The 21,513-nt window shown below is 42.8% G+C and overlaps 1 protein-coding gene and 1 long non-coding RNA gene across 2 annotated transcripts in view; one reads left to right on the top strand and one right to left on the bottom strand.

The window, feature by feature from the left end:
* LOC108152088 (histone-lysine N-methyltransferase 2D) overlaps window positions 1-21,513 on the bottom strand; it is a 55,481-nt gene that overhangs the window by 13,137 nt on the left and 20,831 nt on the right. Inside the window, exons 2-3 of the mRNA XM_033386380.1 lie at window positions 270-1,100; window positions 38-178 (exon numbers count right to left, since the gene is read on the bottom strand). Coding sequence (XP_033242271.1) covers window positions 38-178; window positions 270-1,100 — 972 coding nt within the window. The remainder of the gene's footprint in view (window positions 1-37; window positions 179-269; window positions 1,101-21,513) is intronic.
* Window positions 6,466-7,496, top strand: LOC117186160. Its single transcript, XR_004471290.1, has 2 exons — window positions 6,466-7,035; window positions 7,165-7,496. It is a non-coding gene; the product is annotated as an uncharacterized LOC117186160 (long non-coding RNA).

The following is a 21,513-nucleotide window of genomic DNA, read 5'->3' on the forward strand; positions in this document are numbered from 1 at the left end:
TCCGAACATTCAGAGAATTTAGGGGGCGTCAACTCACATTCTTTGTTCTTGTCCATGGCTGGCTGCAGGGGACTGGAATCAACGATGGCCTTTGGTGGCGATTGTCTGGCATCGTAGCAGTCCGAATTGTTGCCATCATCGCTGCTGCCCAGAAATGTAGCATGCAGTCGCTGCTCACCTGGAAACAGACACAGACAGAGAGAGAGAGAGCGAGAAAAAAGTCTAATAAAAAGGATAACCCAAAGAGTTTCCAGAAGCCGGGTACTCACCCTCTGACATATCGTCGTAGGCCTCGTGCAGCAATATGAAATCCTGAAAGGAGTGCTGCAGGGCCTTGCCGCTGAGCCTGGTGGCCAGCAGACCGTTGCAGGCAGCGTTCGAGATGAGCTCTACGGTGGTCAGTGGCGATGTGGATATGTTGGCAAGCAGCGAGGAGCTGCCACTGCCACTGCTGCCGCTACCGCTACCGTTGCTGCAACCGCTGCTACCACTGCTCAGGCTGTGCAACGAGGCGGACTTCACCAGTTGGCCTAGCTTCTGGCAGCTGTTGCTGTTGCCGTTGTGCGTCTTTTGGGTGGCCTTGAGCGTCCGTGCCAGCCCCTTGGTGGGCGTCGTGGAGGTGGATTTGTTGAGGAAACGGCTTGTCGTCGCTGCACCAACACCACCACCACCGCCACCACCACCACTGGAGTGGGAGCTGTAACTGCTGCTGCTGCTGCTGCTGCAGCTGCTCAGGCTGCTGCTGTTGGACTTCTTTGAGCAATTGGAGCTAATGGAGGAAGCAGGCGAAGCAGAGCTTGAGCTGGAACTGTGGGTCAGTATCGCTGTCTGTTGATGTTGCTGCTGTTGGAGTGTATGATTGTTGTTGTTGCTGCCGATCTTCGTGTCTATGGTAATGGGTATGACACTGTGACTGGCCACCAATTGGTACTGATGGTGCTTCTGGTGCAACTGCAACTGCTGTTTGCTGGCTGCTGCTGCTGAAGAACCCGTGCTGCTCTGAAACCAACTGGGAAAATTACCCTTGAGCGTGTCAAATAAATCCTGATCGAGCGTTAAACGCCACGATGCAGGTCCTCCGTCCACGCTGTGCGTAGACTCTGGAAATAGATCAAAGAAAATCGATTTCGATTAGTACGCGGGGGATTACAAGTCATAACATTTAGATTTATTAAAAGTTTTTTTAAGTTTTAAAAACAGTTGTTTTTCTAGTCGATCATTCAAAATGTATACCAAAAAGAATAGAATATCACAGACAACGTTTTTTCTGAGAGGAAGGGCCTGGGAGCGAGTGTTTTTGTTGCTTAGAGAGCTGGGTAGGCAGCAAAGTAAAGTCCCGTTGGTTACTCTTTAGCTTAATGCAATGTCTTGCATTTGCGAGAGCGAGGCCTCAGAGAGAGAGTCACCGCCTCAGCTGAGTGCAGCGCATTGTTACTGTTGTTGCTGCGAGAGTAAGTTTGTAGCGCAGTTCGCCAAGGAAATAACATGATCGGACATGTTGTTGTTGTTTTTGTTGTCTTTGCTGTGAGAGCTAAATAAGGATGGAATTGCTGAGAGGCAGTAAAGGAATTGCGAGAGTTTGTAATTGCGTGAGGGGAACAAATGCACATCAAAAGATATGTAAGACAAAATGCCAGAACTGGAGCCAGCCCAGAGTGCAATAATAATTTACAATTTAAACTCATTTCATTAGTTTTTTTTACTTGGTTTGAACTTAATGTTAATTAAATATACACTCTCTTTACTCCTCACTAACTTTCTGCATTCTATCTGTATTCTCTTTTTCGTCCAACTCTTTTAACAAATTTATTTATTCTAATGCTTCACCCTCTGCCTTTGGTTGCGCATGGGCGGGAGCTTCTTCCTCTTATGTGCTAGTTATTTATGCAAAACACTAAACGCTGCCAACTAACCTAGTTAGTGGTACCACCAGCCAGCCCACCTACCCCTTTGGCCGCACCACAATCCATTCACTATTCGCCATTCGTCCCTCCTGTTGGGTGGGGGGCAAGGAAAATTTTTTTTTTTTAAATTCTTTTCAACATCTTTTCAGTAGTTCTCTCTTTTTGTATCTTTCGTTGTATCTATCTTTGTATATCCCTTTATTTTATATTCTTTTTTCTGTTTACGCAGTTGCCGAGTCGAGTGTTTCCCCAGACTTTTTATGGACAATTTTTTGGCTTTAGAATGGCACAAAGAAATATCGGTGGTCGGTGGATGGGAGGTGCATATCGAAAAATATAATGATTCGCAATGAAATGCCTGTGCCTGTGCGAAATGATTTAACTGGTGGCGACAGTAATGCGAATTGCGACGAAAAATCTTGGCACGCCGCTTTGGGCGTATTGCATCATGCAATCATTGCCCCAAAGCGGACATTCCCAGACACGCCTCAACTTATGCAATAATCTTTATTTTAGCCACTTTTTCGGGGGAGTATAAATAGTACGGCTAGAAAAACGGTTTAGAACCTTTATAGAGATTCTGTGATGGATGGAAAGGACAGGACGGGACGGGACAGGACAGACGGGACGAGACGGGACGGAATGACATGCACTTGTCAAATGTGTTTTTGTTTTTTTTTTTTGGTTATTTTTGGCAATTGGTCTTTTTTGCTTTTTCCTTCCACTTCGATTGTTATTTCTGTTGTTCGGAACTTAAAAAGGTTCTGCATACATTGTTGTTGCGGCTATTAATACCGTGTAGAGGACGGCCAGCAGCTGTTTCTCCGCTCCTCACTGTCTCCCCCACACTCTGCTGCCGCCTCTGTGACGTGGGCGACTGATGTGACACTTTCATGCTTTCAGTTTTCTACTCGGTCGTTTGTTGATTTAAACTAAATTTGAAATTGCAATGCAAATAAATAGATAAATATGTCGTTCTCTGTGCGGCGCTGCTGTTGCTGTTGCTGTTGCATTTATTGGTCAGTAAAGCAGAGCGCCAAACAAAAACAAACAAACATGCACCACGCGACGCCACCCACCCACACAAACACTTTTCTTGCTGTAGCATAGCTTTGATGCTTGTTGCCCCACTCTGTGTGCATGGTGGCGCGACATGTTGTCCACACGCAGGCACATGGCCTGAGACCGTACCACCAAAGCCATTGCCAATTCTATTTCTGTGACAGCCAGCAGCAGCAGCAGCGAATGCAAGTGGTTTCTCTTGGCCACAACACAGACACACACGTCTCCAACTTTCACGGGCTGCAAACACAAAGGGAAATGAGAGTGAAAACTTACTGATCCGTTAAAAAAAACAACAACTAAGGATATACCAAAATAAGAAGAAATATTCATATTTTTCAGGCAGAAAGTCCACAAATGTTTTGCAGTTTTGTACAAATAATCATGAGCTAACAGCAACGTAAATACAAATATATGGTTATCAATTTATATTAATTGTATTATATGAATATTCTATGAAGAAAAAGGCCCTACACAGTTTGTGCTGTTATGGAAATTATAAACAAAGACAAGGACACACATCGAACATTTGATGATAATCAATAGAAGAACATATACCTACACATTCCCCCAGATACAGTGAGAGAGAGAGGGAAAAAGCTCGGGAGAGTGACAGAAACAGGTGTACTTTCTCCTGTTAAAAGGAAAAGGTTTCAGGCGTCGTCAAAACTACATATAACCTTGAGGGCATGAAGGCTTGAAGCTCCTGCCCCTTTTCTGCAGATACACACATGGTAAAGGTTCATTCAACTGGAACAGTTGTAAAACCAAGAAAGAATGATGCGTTTTAAGGTATAGAAGCTTTAGATACCCTTGGATTTCTATTAATCTAAAGTAAATAGTGTTCTTATAAGTTATGTGAGGCTTCCTAATGTTACATAAAATCATATTTGTTTTCACATTTTGGCTTAAAAATATTTATGTACTTCCTTTTCTGTAAAGAGGATATCATAAAGGATTTGTAGCGTGAGCACTTAGTTTGATTTCACGGCCGAAGAGGCCAGTTCCAGGGTCTAAGCGCTCCAAGAGACCAAAACTAATCATTCACTGCCAGGAGCGGAAGTTCAGCTCACCTCCAAAAGTGTGTATTTCTCCATATGTGTCGGTGTGTGTGTGTATCTGTGTGGCATCGTTACTTCTAGAGCAAACATCAATTATGTATACGGCTGGTATGGCGGGTACGGGTAGATATGCTGGGAGCTATACACGAATCAACGCGCCCTAAAGTATGCTACAACATTGACGTGGCTTTTTGTTGGTGTAGCATGCCACATCACACCACTCTCTCTGTGTGTGTGGGTGGGTGTAGCTTCCTTTTTGGCCAAGACACAGGAAACAGGATGCTGTGATGCGTTCAAATTCAACATAATCGATGCTTGTCGTACGAGTGCTCGCATTTAACCCAGCCCGGCAATTTGTTGGCGGCTTCATAAACATTTAGTTTTATTTCCAGTTTACCTTCTGGCCACGACTCCAAAAAACAAATCGTGCTATCCACTGATATCCATGACTGCCCGTGCCTCCTCTCTCTCTCTCTCTGTGACTAATGAAAAAAAAGAGCAATCCAAGATATGCGACATTTACATATTCATTTGAATGCCAATAACAGCTGCAGCAGCAGCAACAGCAGCAACATCGCTGCTGACAGCTTCGACAAATGCGAAGGAGGATTATGCAAGCGCAATGAATACCAGAAAAAAAAGAGAGAGAAAACACAACACATAAGAACAAATTCAAAAAAACAACAACTAATACTCATAGCCGTAGCCTCAGTGCCATGTGTCGCTGTCTGTGAGGTGGAGGAATGGGTGTACGGTACGCCATGATACAATAAGATACGAATACGAATAGTACTCGTGGATAATCCGCTAGGGTACAATGTGTATAAGACTGCAAATTGAAACGTATATTTGTAAACAATACGCAGACGTCATAGACGAAAACCGAAAACCCATTTAGATGCGCACAAGCACACACGTACATACGAGAGTAAACGAGTACACGAGTAAATCCAGAAACTGAACACTATTTCGAACAGACTAGAAAAACACTGCTGCGACCGCAGCTCTACATTTATACCCTCCAGCAGACGAGTCGTAACACTGAACGACAAAGGGTTCGTGCAAAAGAGACACAAAACCAGTCAGAACGTGTCGTCAGGCGTTGCGTAGCCACTGCAATTTAATTTGTTCCGTTTGGTTTTAAAATTGATCCGATCTGATCCAGATTCGGCAATCTGGTAGCTTTGGTCATTCTCTATGATTGTGCGTGTTTATTGTTCTGGTGTCTTGAAAATTGTGGATGCCACAAAATGTGGAGCGAAATTCTGAAATAAACTTGTAGTAGTGAGATCTAACAGGAGTGTGGATACCACATTTGGTTGCTCTAGCTTTAATAGTCTCTGAGATATGTGGATGCCACAGACTTTCGTCCTTTGCGGGGGCGGAAAGGGGTGGGGCGAAATTTTGAAATACACTTGTGCAGGTTCGATTTCACAGAAATGTGTATACCAAATGTGGTTGCTCCAGCTCTTATAGTCCTGAGATTTAGGCGCTCATTTTTAGCGATAGGCACAGCCGACCATGACACGTGTCTGTTAGAAAAAGACGGAGCGAGAGATAATGAAATGGTTTTCTTCATTCTGGCTATAATCGTATCATTGATCTGGTTTGGATTCTGCGATTCTGTGTTTTTGCTTTTTCTCGTATCTTAAAAATTGTGCATGCCACATATTTTCGTCTTTTGTGGGGGCGGGGCGAAGTTTTAAAATACACTCTTTACAGTGACATATCATAGAAGTTTGGATACAAAATGTCGTTGCTCTAGCTCTGATAGTCTCTGAGCACTAGGCGCTCATATTGACGGACAGGCGGACGGACGGACAGACAGACATGGCTCAATCGACTCGACTATTGATGCTGATCAATAATATATATTCTTATGGGGTCGAAAACGCTTCCTTCTGGGCGTTACACAAATCTAATCACCACAAATCTAATATACCCCTATACTCATTTTGAGAATCGGGTATACAAATAACCAGAAAGAAAGGATTGAGTATACCTATTTTTATATAGATACACTTGCAAATAGGGGCATGGAGAAATATAGATAAAAGAAAGATAGACAGATAGATAAAGAGGTATGTATATATTAAAATAGTGGTTCCAGGCAACCGAGGGGCACTGCCGCATGATGCGCAACACTTAGATACATACATATGTGCGTACATAAGTCAAGGGTTTGTTCATTTTGTCAGCCAAATATCTTAGAAAATATAAGACTTAACCCAAGCGAAGGGCGCTACCGCATAACGCGGGAAACACAGATAGAAGATGGAAGCAGAGTTACAGATAGGACAAAAAAGATTCAGTCCACAGTTGTAGACTAGTTTTTTCGATCAACAAAAGCTTTCCTTTTCTACCTAGACACCCGTTCAAAGGGTATATTCAAATACAGATTACATTTCACCAGAGCCAAGAAATCGTTTGGCGATTGCCACAGCGCTGTGTTGTGTGCTGTGCTCTAGCCGCGTTTCATTTCATTTCATTTTGGTCATAATGCTGGAAACGTGTTTTTCCACTCGTACCACAGAGCAGGCAGCAGACAACAGCCACAGCAGTCATCGAAATATACGATATATATGTGTATGTATATATGCAACTATATATAATAAAATAATCTATGGCGAGGCGTTTTATTTTATAGTTTTTAATATGCATAAACTTGTATTGCCTTTTTGGAATCCGTATTGGCTCGTTGTTTGCCAGAAATTTCGCATGTTATCGCCGCGTTTGACAAGTGTCAGGTAGCTCTGGCACAATGCAACAAAACAGATACAAAAACAAAAAAACAACAGACTTTCAGGAGCGTGTTGTATTTGTTGGTTGGGTGGGGAGGAGGGAGGCAGGCAGGCGGCGCTCCAATTGGCATTGAAAATGGAAAATATTGTTTTGGTCTGATCTGCCAAGTGTTTTTTTTTTGTTTTTTTTTGGGGCCTCTGTCTGGCTTTATCAATGGCAAATGGCATGAGTCATGTGGCATGGGGGAGGTGGAGATGGCGATTTATGTAAGTATTACGAGTACTACAACATATGATTTATTCAATTGTTTTTTTGTTTTTTTTAATAACATCAAAATAACAAAAGAGAAAATCATATTCCATGAATTCCATTGATTATTTTTTTGAACATTTCAGCTGTTCTTCAATTATAACTATTAATACACCTCTCAACCTTTAAATATTCCGAGGACTGATGACTTTTCTGTTAACAATCACCTTTAGCTCTTACTTAAAACTTTTCAGAAGATTTAACTTTTGTTTTTGCTTTAAAATTACAAAGAAATTAAGTTTTTTTTTTTAATTGTTTTCTATAACTCACAATTGATCTTTCCACAGATTTCAATGTACCCTACCTCAAGAAATTTCATGACATTTTCGTTGCTTTTCTATTTAACTTTTTGTAAGTCACCTTTTCCTGCCTTTGCACTTTTTCGCCACTTTAAACAATACATATATGTTTCCACACTTTTTTTATATTTTTGTATCACTTTTTTTCAATTGATTTCAACGCTCAAGTGGGTATTTTCTTATCATTTTTTTCTCGTATATTTTCGTTTGCTTTTTGTGGGGATTAAATAAAAGACTGGCACTTTTTAATGCGGCGGTTATCACTGTTTATGCCTCAACGTAATCGCTTAACTGAATCATTATCAGTCTACAAAGAGAGAGAGCGAGAGAGAGAGAGAGAGACAGAGAGAGGGAGACAGCGAGCGGGGGTGGGGTAGGGGTGTAGACAGAGTGAGAGAAAGAGAGAGAACAGATATCGCCCGTCTGGCATGGGTAGCGGACGCCGGTATACTGAATGAAGCCTGGTTGAGCGGTGGTTTCTGGGAGCGCGCTCCATGTTCGAACAGAAGTGACGTCGTTGTTCACCTGACCGATTGATTGATTTAGTGAGTGGTTGAGTGAATGACTCAGGGACTGATTGACTGACCAAATGAATGAGTGGGAAGCGACTTAGCTGGCATTACATGACGTTTCTCTTTCAAACAAAACCGTTCTGTACTGTTGACATATTTACGCTTCATTGGCGTTGATTGTTTGCAGCACCCCGCCCCCTCCTGTTGCTGCTTCAGCCTCTTCTTTTTCTTTGAACAATGGCTGCTAATAAGCCTGTGCCCGTGCCCGTCCCGGCCTTTAGAATTGCAGTCTGCTTTTTCAGAGTCGAGTTCTCCACTGAAATTGAATTAAAAGCAGTTTTTGTTCAACTGTTGCATGCAAATGAGTTGCAGCAAACGTCAACAGTCGAACAGCCCAACAGTCCAATGACGGCATGCCAGTGGTGGATGCTACTTTGTACCTGATCCCCACACACCCCTCCTAGCGCCCTCCTGGCAGGGGCTCTTCTGGCTGCTGCTGCTGCTGTTGCTGGCGGACATGTTTTGCATACAAAACTCGCTCCTCTCCCTCCCTCTCCCTCTGTGACGTTGAATTTTGGCCTTTTATAGAGCCTGCACTTGCCTCATTGTAACACTTGAGAGGACACACACTTACACACTGAAAGGGTGGCCGGTTTTAGGCCAAGAGAATGCAATGATTGAATTAGAAGTTAATATGTACGGAGGACAGACAGACAGTTGGATACTCCTCTGGTGGGTTCGAGGTGTGAAAAGTGAACTTTCGTCATACAACATATGTACATCTCAGAGTATCTGGTGGTAGCAGTGTTCTATCTACAGTTCCTGAATCAAGAAACCTTTCTTTCCTATAAATATAGATATGTTGAACCAAGATGACCATGTTGCTGCTAACCGCTCTCTAAGAGTATATCTCTCTCTCTCTCTCTCTGTGTGTGTATCTGTGTCCTCAATTAAAATTAATTATGCCCAAACGATACGCTCAATAAAAATTTAATTTGTGAAAATATGACCCAAGAAAATGAGCCACACAACACACACACACACACACACACACACATAGTGAGGGGGAAAACTGAAAAATGTGACATTTAAGTGCCAGAAGGAGAAGAAGAATCATCATCGTCTACGAGTATCAACGACAAGTCACATACACACACAATAATTGAAATTGAATTTTCAATGATAGCAAGAAGAGACATTGCTGCCACCCGCACCACAGCACTGTGCAACAGCAGGCAGCAGATTTTTGGCAAACTATTTATAATCCCAGAATCAAGAACGTTTTCTGGCTCCCTGGCTTTTTTTTTTTTTTTGGCAACAAACTGTGGTTGCCAGCAGCTCGAGTTGATTATAGGATACTATATATTTTATTCTCAAGCACCAATTTAACCAATAGATTCTCCAGATATTTTCCGCTAATAAACACTTGAATTCGGGAAAATCTGTTGTGCATTTCCCCACCCGCTTTTGGGACTAAACCTCAAAATTTAAAATACAGATACACTCACACAGAGTCCCACACTCAAACACTCCCATAGAAAAGTCTACGAATACGAATACGGCCATGCTGCGTGCCAAGTGGAAAATATTTCGCAAGTTTTTCTACACACCCGAAATTTTGTTGCTGTTGCTTTTCTAGCGGCGACTACACGTTTATTGTGTGAAAAATACTATAGAAATAATAGGGAGCAGAAGAGAGAGGAACGAAGAGCAGACAGGGGGAGGGTAGGCAGTAGGAGGGGCTGTTGTGGAGCCGCAGAGGCACCTCCCTCTAGAATCCCTCTACAATCCGTTGTTGCCGGCAAAACAAAAGATTGAAATCCCGCCACAAGCGTTTGCAACACTAAGATACCCCTTAACGGAACTCTATCGACAAGTAATGACACTCAAAGCTCTTTGCTCTGGCACTGAAAGGACAGGTGTTCAAACAGCCAAGCGAAATTTTTTGTATGCATTGTGTCAGTAATATTGAGCCGATTCCAATCAGATTCTGCAACTTGTAGATAAGATGTAGATCATAAAGATTCTACATTTACGGCTTTCTTGTAACTTTACGAAATAAATATACCCTTGAAAACCAAAAGAAATTGCAAAAAAAAAACAAGGCATAACCAGCAACAAAAACAACAAAACAATGAATAAAAGCAAATGAAACTGAACATTTTTTGGCAAGCAATTCAGGGCTAAATATTTTGTTTATGTGATTTTATCACACGCAGAAAATGCCTGCCTTGCCACGCCACGCCAGGTAAAGTAAAAGCGACGACGGGGAAAAATCTAGATAAAATCAGAAAATCTGTGAAAATCTAGCATTACTTGTATCATGCCGAATCAGATGATATTTTGAGGGGAAATTGTGGTAAAAAGAAATCAAAAATAATTGGATTGTTTTCGCCGTTTCGCCATTTCCTGTTTCGAGAAGTACATACATAGATAATGAAAGAGTCTACAAAATAATATAAGAAGATTCTTTCGCATTTAATTAAGACATTTTTCTAGGTTAAGTGTATTTTAGGAGGAACATTAATGGAACTATTCTAGGGAACTACTCTAGGAAGCTGTTACTTAAACCTTAAATAAGAAGAGCTCTTAAGAAGAAAATACTTATACTTTTAGATAGACTCGTATAATTAGTAGAACTTTGGAAATTTTTGGTGGGTTTTCTTCTAAGATCGTCTAGGATTAAATTAATTTTGAGGGCTGGTTTCTCGCCTTCGGATTAACATATCTCGGACAGAAAAAGTGTCGGAAAATTGATTTTCTCAAGGGCTCATGCCAGCCACCGGTCCGCCGGCTAAGAATTGCTCGGCTCTACAAAAATATGAAGAAGGATAGACTATTGCTTTGCGTTAGACGAAGCATAAACAGCTCATTCAGTAATCCAAGCAATTCTGTGTGTTTGCGCTTAACAGCAAACAACCGACAAACTACCGGCCCTCGGCAAAGAAAGCCGAATGGTTTTTGGACAAGTTTGTCTGGTCGTAAGCCAGTCGGCACCTTAATCCGATGTCGAGAAACCGCCCCTAAATGTTTGAAAGCTACTTAAAGTATATAAATACCTTAATAGGAATAAAATCTCCTGCTTTAAATAACATTGAAAAGCATATTTTACCTTTGGGGTGGGTTCTTTCTGGGAAGCAGTACCCAAAGAATAGGCTTTCGTCTTTAATGTTGGAGTCCTATCGCTGCTAATGGGAGATACCTTAAGGAAGCCACACAAAACTAAGCCTTAATTTAAGCCCCTTCTCAATATTCCCCTTTCATTCGGAGATCCCCTAAGTTATTACTAAAATATTACTTGAATATTCTTCAGGCCTTAAGCTCAAGCAAACGTTTCGTTAGTTGAAAGGGTTTTTGCGAGGGAGGACGGAGGAGGATGGATGGTGGTAGGGTTTCGAATGGGAAACGGAGAATGGAGGTTGAGGTGAAGATGCAGGAAGGTACCTACCAGACACAAGGAGGAGACACACGCTTACACATTTAATTGCAAAAATGCTTAATTATGCATGAAACATTGCGAATAACCAAAGAGAAACACATACATATACATACATAAAGAGAAAGGGACAGAGAGAGAGAGAGGCAGATAAATAATTAATGCGAACAGCGAATAACAGAGGCCAGCCAGGGCAAAATGGAGACTTTTCGTGGATCGACTGTGGGACTGTCTCTCTTTCTCTTACTCTCACATGCTTCTCTTTTCTTTCAATCGCTGATGTTACAGCGCGCGTTTATAAAGCAAACAAACAACGGCGCCACATACACACACATACACACACACTCACACAATATTTTGCGTGCCCCCTAATGACGCCTCTATTCATTCCAGACGCACCAAAACACCAAGAGCCAGAGTGAGAGAGAGGGAGAGAGGGGGGAGAAGAGGTGGAAAAACTGTTGCGCCTAGCCAACATTCGTTTGCAATTTTCACGTCAACATTTTTTTCCCCCACCCCCAAAAGGCAACAGCAATTTGGCAAAGTCTGCGGTCAAGTTTGTTGTGATATTGAAAACAATCCCGTGCCCATGTCCAGGTCCGGACTACCCCGACAATGAGGTGAGAATCGATTGGGAGATTTGTTGCCGAAATTCCAGAGCCAAACACTCCCACTCAGAAACACAAAAAAAACGAGGTGGAACGTTGTGAGTTGCTGCGGACACCGCAACTCTACAGTTATACCCGATACTAAGTCAGTATGGCTCTCCTGCGGCAGACGCCGCTAATATTGAACCACACGACAAAGAGTGCGTGCGAGAGAGACAGAAAATCAGTCTGAGCGTGACGTCGGGCGCTGCGTAGCCACTGCAGATTCAGCAATCTGATAGATATGGTCATTATCTATGATTCTGCGTTTTTAGTTTTCTCGAATGTGCAATATTGTGGATGCAACAGATTTTCGTCCTTTGTGGGGGCGGAAGGGGGTGGGGCGAAATTCTGAGATATACGTTTTATAGCGAGATCTAACAGAAGTGCGGATACCAAATTTGGTTACTCTAGCCTTAATAGTCTCTGAGATTTGTGGATGCCCCAGATTTTCGTCCTTTGCGGGGGCGGAAGGGGGTGTGGCGAAATTTGGACACGAAACGGTCAAGGTCCGATATCACAGGAGTGTGGATACCAAATTTGGTTGCTCTGGCTCTTATAGGTTCTGAGATCCTTGAACTCATATTTTGCAATTGACAAAACCGACCATGAAACCTGTGTGTTAGAGAGAGACAGAGCGAGAAAGAATGAAATTGTTTTCTTGATTCTGGCTATAATCATTATACGATCTGGTTCAGATTTTGCACTGTAGAAGATATGGTCATCCTCACCGATTCTGCGTTTTTGGTTTTAACGTATCTTTAAAAATGTGGATGCCACAGATTTTCGTCCTTTGTGGGGGCGGAAGTGGGCGGGGCGAAGTTTTGAAATATTTTTGTAGCAGTGACATATCACAGAAGTCTGGATCCAAAACATCGTTGCTCTAGCTCTTATAGTCTTTGAGCACTAGGCGCTGAAGGGGACGGACAGACGGACAGACAGACAGGGCTCAATCGACTCGGCTATTGATGCTGATCAAGAATATATATACTTTATGGGGTCGGAAACGATTCCTTCTGGACGTTACACACATCCACTTTTACCACAAATCTAATATACCCCAATACTCATTTTGAGTATCGGGTATAACAAATTTGACCCCCACACATATTTTTTGTTTGTTTTTCTTTTCCTGTTTTGTTTGTATCTTTTTTTTTTAATTAGTTAAAGATTTATCTCTGGGTATCCGTTGATTGCCTTCTAAATATGCTGCAGCTTCAGAACGTTATAATCAGCTAAAAGAAACCACTAGAACCTCTAGAGGAATATCCTGTTATCATAACCGTCTTAGAGAATTGCTTTGAATTACAGAGATTCTGGTACTCAAGCATTTTGCCTGTTGTAGTGTTTCGATTGTAATTAATTGTCATTACATTTTTATACCCGATACTCAAAATGAGTATTTGTAAGCTAGATAAGAACAAAATGTCAAAGCATAAAAACATTAACTTTTTTTTGGGCCCTTTAGGACTTTTTAATTTTACTCTTTTGTTAAAAAAAAAACATTCGCTGAAGAAATTCGCTGTTTCTATTATTTTTTGCATCATACATACTCTTTTTTGTGTGGAAACCGCTTGCTTCTTCTGAATTTACAACGAATACAACATAATCTTCCTTGCAATCAATCAATCAGAACTTACCTGCAAAAAATAAGTCACAAAAAATAAGAAAAATAGTCAGAAATTAGTCAGAAGAAAATCTTGTATCTTTTATGCAGCACACTGTCGCGTGTGTAGCTGTATATCATTGTATCTTTGTATCCGCATCTGTGTTTGTGGATATGTCGACTAATTGCGCATACTCCGCATTGGTCAACGCACCTTCCAAGGCTGCCACAGAACGAAGAAAAAATATCTATAGGCAACAGCAGAGGCAGCAGCCGCATGTTGCGCTCTAATCATAATTTTATGATCTACAAATTAATTAGCATGCGCTTGAGTGTGATTCCAATTTATTAGACACCAAATTGAGATGAAAATTCATGCGATATTTTCATTCATAAACATTGCAAAACAGCGGTAGGGGGGTGTGTGTAAAGGCAGTGGCAGTGGCAGATGCAGGGTGTGTGGCATAAAACTCACTAAATTTATTAATTGCTAGCAAATATTGCTGCATTGCCGCCGCTGCCTGTGTGTATGTTGGAATTATGTCGTCATGTGTACCGCCGCTGACTCAATACCCACTCCCCTACCCTCCGCTCCCCTCCCCTTCCCTTTAAACCGAAAAGTTCAAAGCTGCACAAATCTGTTGAGAACATACAAGTTTTTCGCACGTTCTGCACATCGAGAATGGTAGGGGGGCATGGTTGCACTCTCGTGTTCTGAGGAGGTAGCAATAAACATCCCCCCACCCCACAAAACCGTACGAACTCTGAGGGGGTTGGGCAATAAATAATTGCAAACATTATTGGCCACTCGGCGGCGCATTCTTCCAGAGAGACACACACACACACACAAGCCAGCAGAAGATCCGTCGGGATATACGCCGATCTGCCTACTGGACACCGCTGGAAAATTCTCGAGAGGATCATCTACAATCGTCTTTTGGACGCCATTGAGGAAAGGGGAGCACTCTCTGATGCGCAGTTTGGCTTTCGAAAGTCCCGCTCAACTGTTGACGCAGTGTCGCTGGTCACGAAAATAGCGAGGAAGGCGATCGAAGGTAAAAGTTGGAGATGGGGAGAAAAGGAATACTGTTCAGTAGTAATCCTCGACCTGTGGAACGCGTTTAACACGGCACGCTGGGCAAGGATCATAAGCTGCCAGGAGAACGCTGGACTACCAAATTACCTGGTGAGGGTAATCTCTAGCTACCTCTCAGACAGGGTAATCCTGTACGACACGGAAGATGGCACAAAGCGGTACCCAGTCACAGCAGGTGTCCCACAGGGGTCGGTCCTTGGCCCGCTCTTGCGGAACATGATGTATGACGATGTCCTCCGGCTCAGCCTCCCACCAGGATGTAGGCTAGTAGTATTCGCAGACGACCTAGCGTTAGTCGTGGTGGCAAAGTACGTACGGGAAGTGGAGGCGGCCGCGAACAACTCAATCCGGATAGTAGGTGAGTGGCTCAAAAATGCTGGACTTGATCTGGCAGTCCACAAAACGGAGGCTGTTCTGATATCCAGCAGAAAAACCATGGAGTTCATGACAGTTCAGGTGGGGAACGGGCGTACTGTACCGGATCCATGCCTGAAGTATCTAGGAGTCATCCTAGACAACCTACTGAGCTTTAGAAGCCACATAGCTTATGCTAGCAAATATGCAGATGTCCCGTGCGCGTATGATGCCAAACGTCGGAGGACCAAGAGTTGGAAGTAGGAAACTCCTTTCGCGGGTAGTAACCTCCGTCCTGCTCTATGCGGCGCCAGTGTGGAGCACTGCGTTAAAAGCTGTGGAGCTCCGGAGAAAGCTATCGTCCATCTACCGACTAAGCGCACTGCGAGTCATATCCGGATTCCAAACGGTCTCCGATGACGCTGCGCTGATCCTAGCAGGGATGATCCCGGTGGATACACTGGCTAGGGAGATGGAGGCGGTATATACCCGAAGGAAGACAGGCGAGGGCGCAACGCCTGCCGGCACCCAAGAAGAAAGAACGCGATCGATAGTAACCTGGCAAGAGAGATGGGACACGGTCCGCAATGGGAGGTGGACCCACCAGATGATCCCCAACATCGAGTCGTGGATGGGGCGGAGCAGCGGGGAAGTGAATTATCACCTCACCCAATTCCAGACGGGGCACGGAGGCTACAGAAAGTACCTGCATAGATTTAGGCATGACGACACCCCACAGTGTCCTGAGTGTCCAAATGCCAGCGAGGATGCGGAGCATGTGATGTATTACTGCACGAGGTACAGCTCAAGACCACAATTTGCTCCACCATTAGAGGAGCTGTCATATATGACCGAGTCAGAGAAAAACTGGATGCGCGTATGCAACACCCGTATAGCCATCCAGAATGATCTGAGAAGATGCGAAAGGGAGCGAAGCTTAGCAGAGAGTGCCGAAGTAGGCAACCCATCCCCGCGAAGTAATACTTAGCGGTGATCCCGCGGGGAATGAGGTGTGTAAGTGAGCCGGGAAGCCCCGGAGGAGTAGTCCAGTTCGTTGACTGGTACGGGCTGGTCACGTCTCTAAGAGATTCTCACCCACCATGAAAAAAAAACACATACACAATCTCTCTTTCACACACACACACACATTCAACAACATGCATAGAGAAAATAAATGCAACAGCAATAAGGCTTTTTCGACCAAAATATTGCATTCGCATTCGCATAGTTTCGCAATAATTCGACGATGACTCAAGAGACGACGACGAAAAATTATAGCCATAAAAACAGAAAAGAAAAAAAAAATAAAAGAAAATAAAACGAGGGGGAACGTTGTGAGTTGCTGCGGACACCGCAACTCTACTGTTATACCCGATACTAAGTCAGTATGGCTCTCCTCCGGCAGACGCCGCTAATATTAAACGACACGACAAAGAGTGCGTGCGAGAGAGACAGAAAATCAGTCTGAGCGTGACGTCGGGCGCTGCGTAGCCAGTGCAAATTGATTTGTTCCTTTTGGCTATACAAATTTTCCGATCTGATCCAGATTCCGCAACCGGATATATATGGTCATTCTCTATGATTTTGCGTTTTTAGTTTTCTCGAATCTACAATATTTTGGATGCAACAGATCTTCGTCTTTTGTGGGGGTGGAAGGGGGTGGGGCGAAATTTTGAGATATACGTTTTATAGTGAGATCTAACAGGAGTGCGGATACTAAATTTGGTTACTCTAGCGTTAATAGTATCTGAGATTTGTGGATGCCCCAGATTTTCGTCCTTTGCGGGGGCGGAAGGGGGTGTGGCGAAATTTTGACACAAAACGGTCAAGGTCCGATATCACAGGAGTGTGGATACCAAATTTGGTTGCACTAGCTTTTATGGGTTCTGAGATCCTTGAACTCATATTTTGCAATTCGCAAAACCGATCATGAAACCTGCGTGTTAGAGAGAGACAGAGCGAGAAAGAATGAAATTGTTTTCTTGATTCTGGCTATAATAATTACACGATCTGGTTCAGATTTTGCACTCTAGAAGATATATCTTCTACGATTCTGCGTTTTTAGTTTTCTCGTATCTTTGAATTTGTGGATGCCACAAGTTTTCGCCCTTTGTGGGGGCGGAAGTGGGCGGGGCAAAGACAGACATGGCTCAATCGACTCGGCTATTGATGCTGATCAAGAATATATATACTTTATGGGGTCGGAAACGATTCCTTCTGGACGTTACACACATCCACTTTTACCACAAATCTAATATACCCCAATACTCATTTTGAGTATCGGGTATAACGAGGGGGAGAACGTTGTGAGTTGCTGCTGCGACCGCAACTCTACATTTATATCCGATACTCAGTCAGTATGACTCTCCTCCGCCAGACGCCGCAAATATTAAACGACACGACAAAGAGTGCGTGCGAGATAGACAGAAAATGTGTCTGAACATGTCGTCGGGCGCTGCGTAGCCACTGCAAATTGATTTGTTCTTTTAGTTTTCTCGTATCTTCAATATTGTGGATGCCACAGATTTTCGTTCTTTGTGGGGGCGGAAGGGGGTGGGGCGATGTTTTGTAACATCTACTTGTAACAGTGACATATCACAGAAGTCCGGATATAAAATGTCGTTGCTCTAGCTCTTATAGTCTTTGAGCACTAGGCGCTCATAGGGACGGACAGACAGACATGGCTCAATCGACTCGGCTATTGATGCTGATCAAGCATATATATACTTTATGGGGTCGGAAACGCTTTCTTCTGGGTACGCTTGAGAATCGGGTATAAAAATCATTTGCCACATTAGAGGTGGGTGCAGGCATGATGGGGTGGCACTTGGCATAGATCTCTGGCCCATTTTTTTTGGGGGCAGGATGATGTACGGCCATTTGACAGTTCGACTACCCACGGCTCTGGTTAGCAGCCCAGCCTCCCCCCCCCCCCCCTTGTCGTTTCCGGTGTGCTGAACAATTGGCAGGAAATCGCGTCTTGCGTTAATAAGCCGCGCGATTGTCAAGGCCAAAATTGCTGCTGTAATCCAATATTTGCACTGCACAGAGAATTTTTCATTGCAAATGGTTATCTAGCGAATGTTGGGGTCACATATTTTTGACACATTTAGAGATTTTTGCAGCAGCAGCAAATAAAGCCTCTTTGAGCCTCTACGGAACATGCAACAGTTATATTCTTTAACTTGAACCTAACAGAAAAACACTAGAAATCGGATCTCAAAATACAAAAATTTTTGTGACATCCAAAAATTCACCAAAAGAGGCACATCCTCTAAAGCTTTTGTATTCGTTCAGCAACGCCTTCTTTTATGTTCAATTTTGTTTTGCCTTGAGGCTTCCACCTTTAACACAATTGTTGCAATCTATTCTATTGATCCTGTGGGGTTGCATTACTTAAATGTTTTACAGGACGCAGCTGCAACAGCAACAGCAGCAGCAGAACCTCTGGCAAATTGTCGACCATTTGTTTGGGTTCAATTCAATGGCAGCCACACCCAGCCGTATACCCTGTACACAAGCTGCTGCTATGCCGTGGGCTGTGCCCGACCGCCATCTGCCACTGCCACTGCCACTGCCGCGTGCCTCCCTCCTTACCCTACCGTATGCCCCATGCCAGCCACAACCGCACGTCACCCGCATACACACAGCAGTCGTAACCAATGCAACAGAACAGCAAAAAAAACTGCAGTTTCCGTGCGGGCAGGCAGGCAAACATTTCTTGGCAGCCGTTGTCGTGTGCTTTGGGTCATTTCTGCTGAATTATGTTCGGCATTCGGCCCGTCGCTGGGGGATTTTTTACACCAATTTATATAGCGCCAGAAAACAGCGCCGAAACGTGGAATACCAAATATCGAAATGTGAATGAGAGCCTTGGAATATCGATGTAATCTTAGTTCTGGAAGTCAATTTCTATGGCTCCTCATGCTATATACATATATTTGTATAAAAATTAATTAAAAGCTTATTTGATTTATGATTTAAGCCAAAATAATCGTTGTTGGTGGGGAAAAAAGTGACATTTTTCTCTTGTATCTTGCATTTTTCGTAAAGAAAATTATGTATGGAAAATAATCATAATTTTCACACTTGAAAGAGTGACACACAAGAAGACAAGGGGTGGGTTGGGTTTTGTTCCATTATTTCTTAATTAAATCTATTAATTGCACACAACACGAGCTGACGGGGCATATAGACCACAAAAACCATCGCCACCGCTACGAAAAACTCAGCCAAAACCATGAAAGAGAGAGAGTGAGTAGATGAAAAGCCATTTGAATGATTCATTTACGTGCCGAATACTTAATTGTGCCAGCAGGTAAAATGCTCTGCAATGACGCTAGCGAGAGCCAGGCCAATGGACAACCTCATCCTCATCCTCCCAATGAATCACAGCCATCGCTAATCAGAGCTTAACCCCTAAAAGAAAATGGCCAATCAAATAAGCAACAAAGATATACCCTGTACTCCTTTTCTACGTGACTCAAAAATGTATCGACATGAAAGCTCACTGCTCAAGAACTGATAGTGTTCTAAGAGTCTAGGTGTTCAACCAGCCAAACGACAACTCTTGTATATGATCATTCTTCATGATTCTGCGTTTACGGATTTCTTGTATCTTGAAAATTGTGACTGCAGCAGCACCAGCTGTCAAGCCATCATCGTTTTGGATATCTGTCAGGGGGGCTATGCGAATCTCTGGGCATTTGTCAGTCACTCTGTCACCTTTGGCCGCTGCCCCTCTTCCTCCACACAAGCAGGAAAAATTGTGTCATATTCCGACAAAATAAATAATGAATTATTTTTGGGTATTTCTATGGTTATTTCCGCGCCCAGAGGGGCATCTCTCATTGGGAAGAGAAAGTAATTAGGTAAAATGAGAAAGGGAGGGAGAGCGGAGGCGTTCCGAGACAGCCTTGCCCGCATGCTTTTTCCATGACGGTTGTCGGATTGAATTCAATTAATTAAATGAGATTTTTGAATGCACCAAAGAAAAAATTTGTCTGTAAAAATAAGCACAAAGTTTTGTTGCATTATATGGCGAGCATTCTCTATGGCTTTCAATAAACTATGTCTATACCCTGTAAACAATTAAAATTAAGTGCAAATTCAAGTGAAACTAATTGAAAACTTTTCAATTTTAGGTTTTCACAAAAAAAACAAATGCTTTGTTTTTAAACTTTTCGAATCAAAATTTTCACATTTCCCTACCCTTTTTGGTGTTGGTTTTTGAGCGAGTAAATATTTTCCTAATTTAAGTTCTTTGATGTAAAAAGTTTAACTTTCTCCCATGCGCAACGCTGCCACATCATCTTCAACGAGATGGTGCAACAATGTTGATTGTAACACAGAATGTAAAAGCTTAGATGGGGGGGGCTATATGCGGCTACAGGGTGTACCTTTAGATTTGTGGTGAAAATGGATGTGTGTAACGTCCAGAAGGAATCGTTTCCGACCCCATAAAGTATATATATTCTTGATCAGCATCAATAGCCGAGTCGATTGAGCCCTGTCTGTCTGTCTGTCTGTCTGTCTGTTTGTCTGTCTGTCCGTCTGTCTGTCCGTCTGTCTGTCCGTCTGTCCGTCCGTCGTGTCGTTTAATAGTAGCGGCGTCTGCCGGAGGAGAGCCATACTGAGTAAGTATCGGCAATAAATGTAAAGTTGCGGTCGCCGCAGCAACTCACAACGTTTCCCTTCGTTTTTTTAATTGTTTAGTATTTTTTATTTTTTATTTATATTTGTATTTTTTTTTCTTTCTTTCCTTTTTATTTTTTTTCTTTCTTTTTTTTAGTTTTGTGCAATAATCTGTATGATTATTTAACTTGCGCTAAATACTAATATTTAGAAAACATTGGCTGCGGCTATTTGTTTGTTGTGTATTTTTCTTGGCATCGGGCGCGGGCCAATAAGCTTTTCTTTTTGGATATTTTGTGCCTCCACCACTGACAAAATAATTTGGATCATTAAGATACATAGTTAGACCTTTTTTCTTATTGTTATGAATATTATATTTTTGGCATCTGTAGAAAGTATCTGTGTATCTACATATCTATTATTCTTGTGTTATTTATTTGACTTGTACTTAGGATTCGGAATGAATAATCATTGGGAGGGATAATCCTCAAGTAGAGGTCGAAGAAGTAAGTCAACAAAAATCAGAGAAAACAACACATACCCAGGGTCGGGCGCTGCGTAGCCACTGCAAATTGATTTTTTACTTTTGGCTATAAAAATGATCCGATCTGGTTCACATTTTGCAGATTCTGATTCTAGAAGATATTGTCATTCTCTTCGATTGTGCGTTTTTGGTTTTCTCATATCTTTCAAATTGTGGATGCCACAGATTTTCGTCCTTTGTAGGGGTGGAAGGGGCCGGGCGAAATTTTGAGATGTAGTCTGGATACAAAGTGTCGTTGCTCTAGCTTTTGTAGTCTTTGAACACTAGGCGCTGATATTGATGGCTATTGATGCTGATCAAGAATATA

Source organism: Drosophila miranda, chromosome XR, assembly GCF_003369915.1.
Source record: "Drosophila miranda strain MSH22 chromosome XR, D.miranda_PacBio2.1, whole genome shotgun sequence".
Taxonomy (NCBI): Eukaryota; Metazoa; Arthropoda; class Insecta; order Diptera; family Drosophilidae; genus Drosophila; species Drosophila miranda.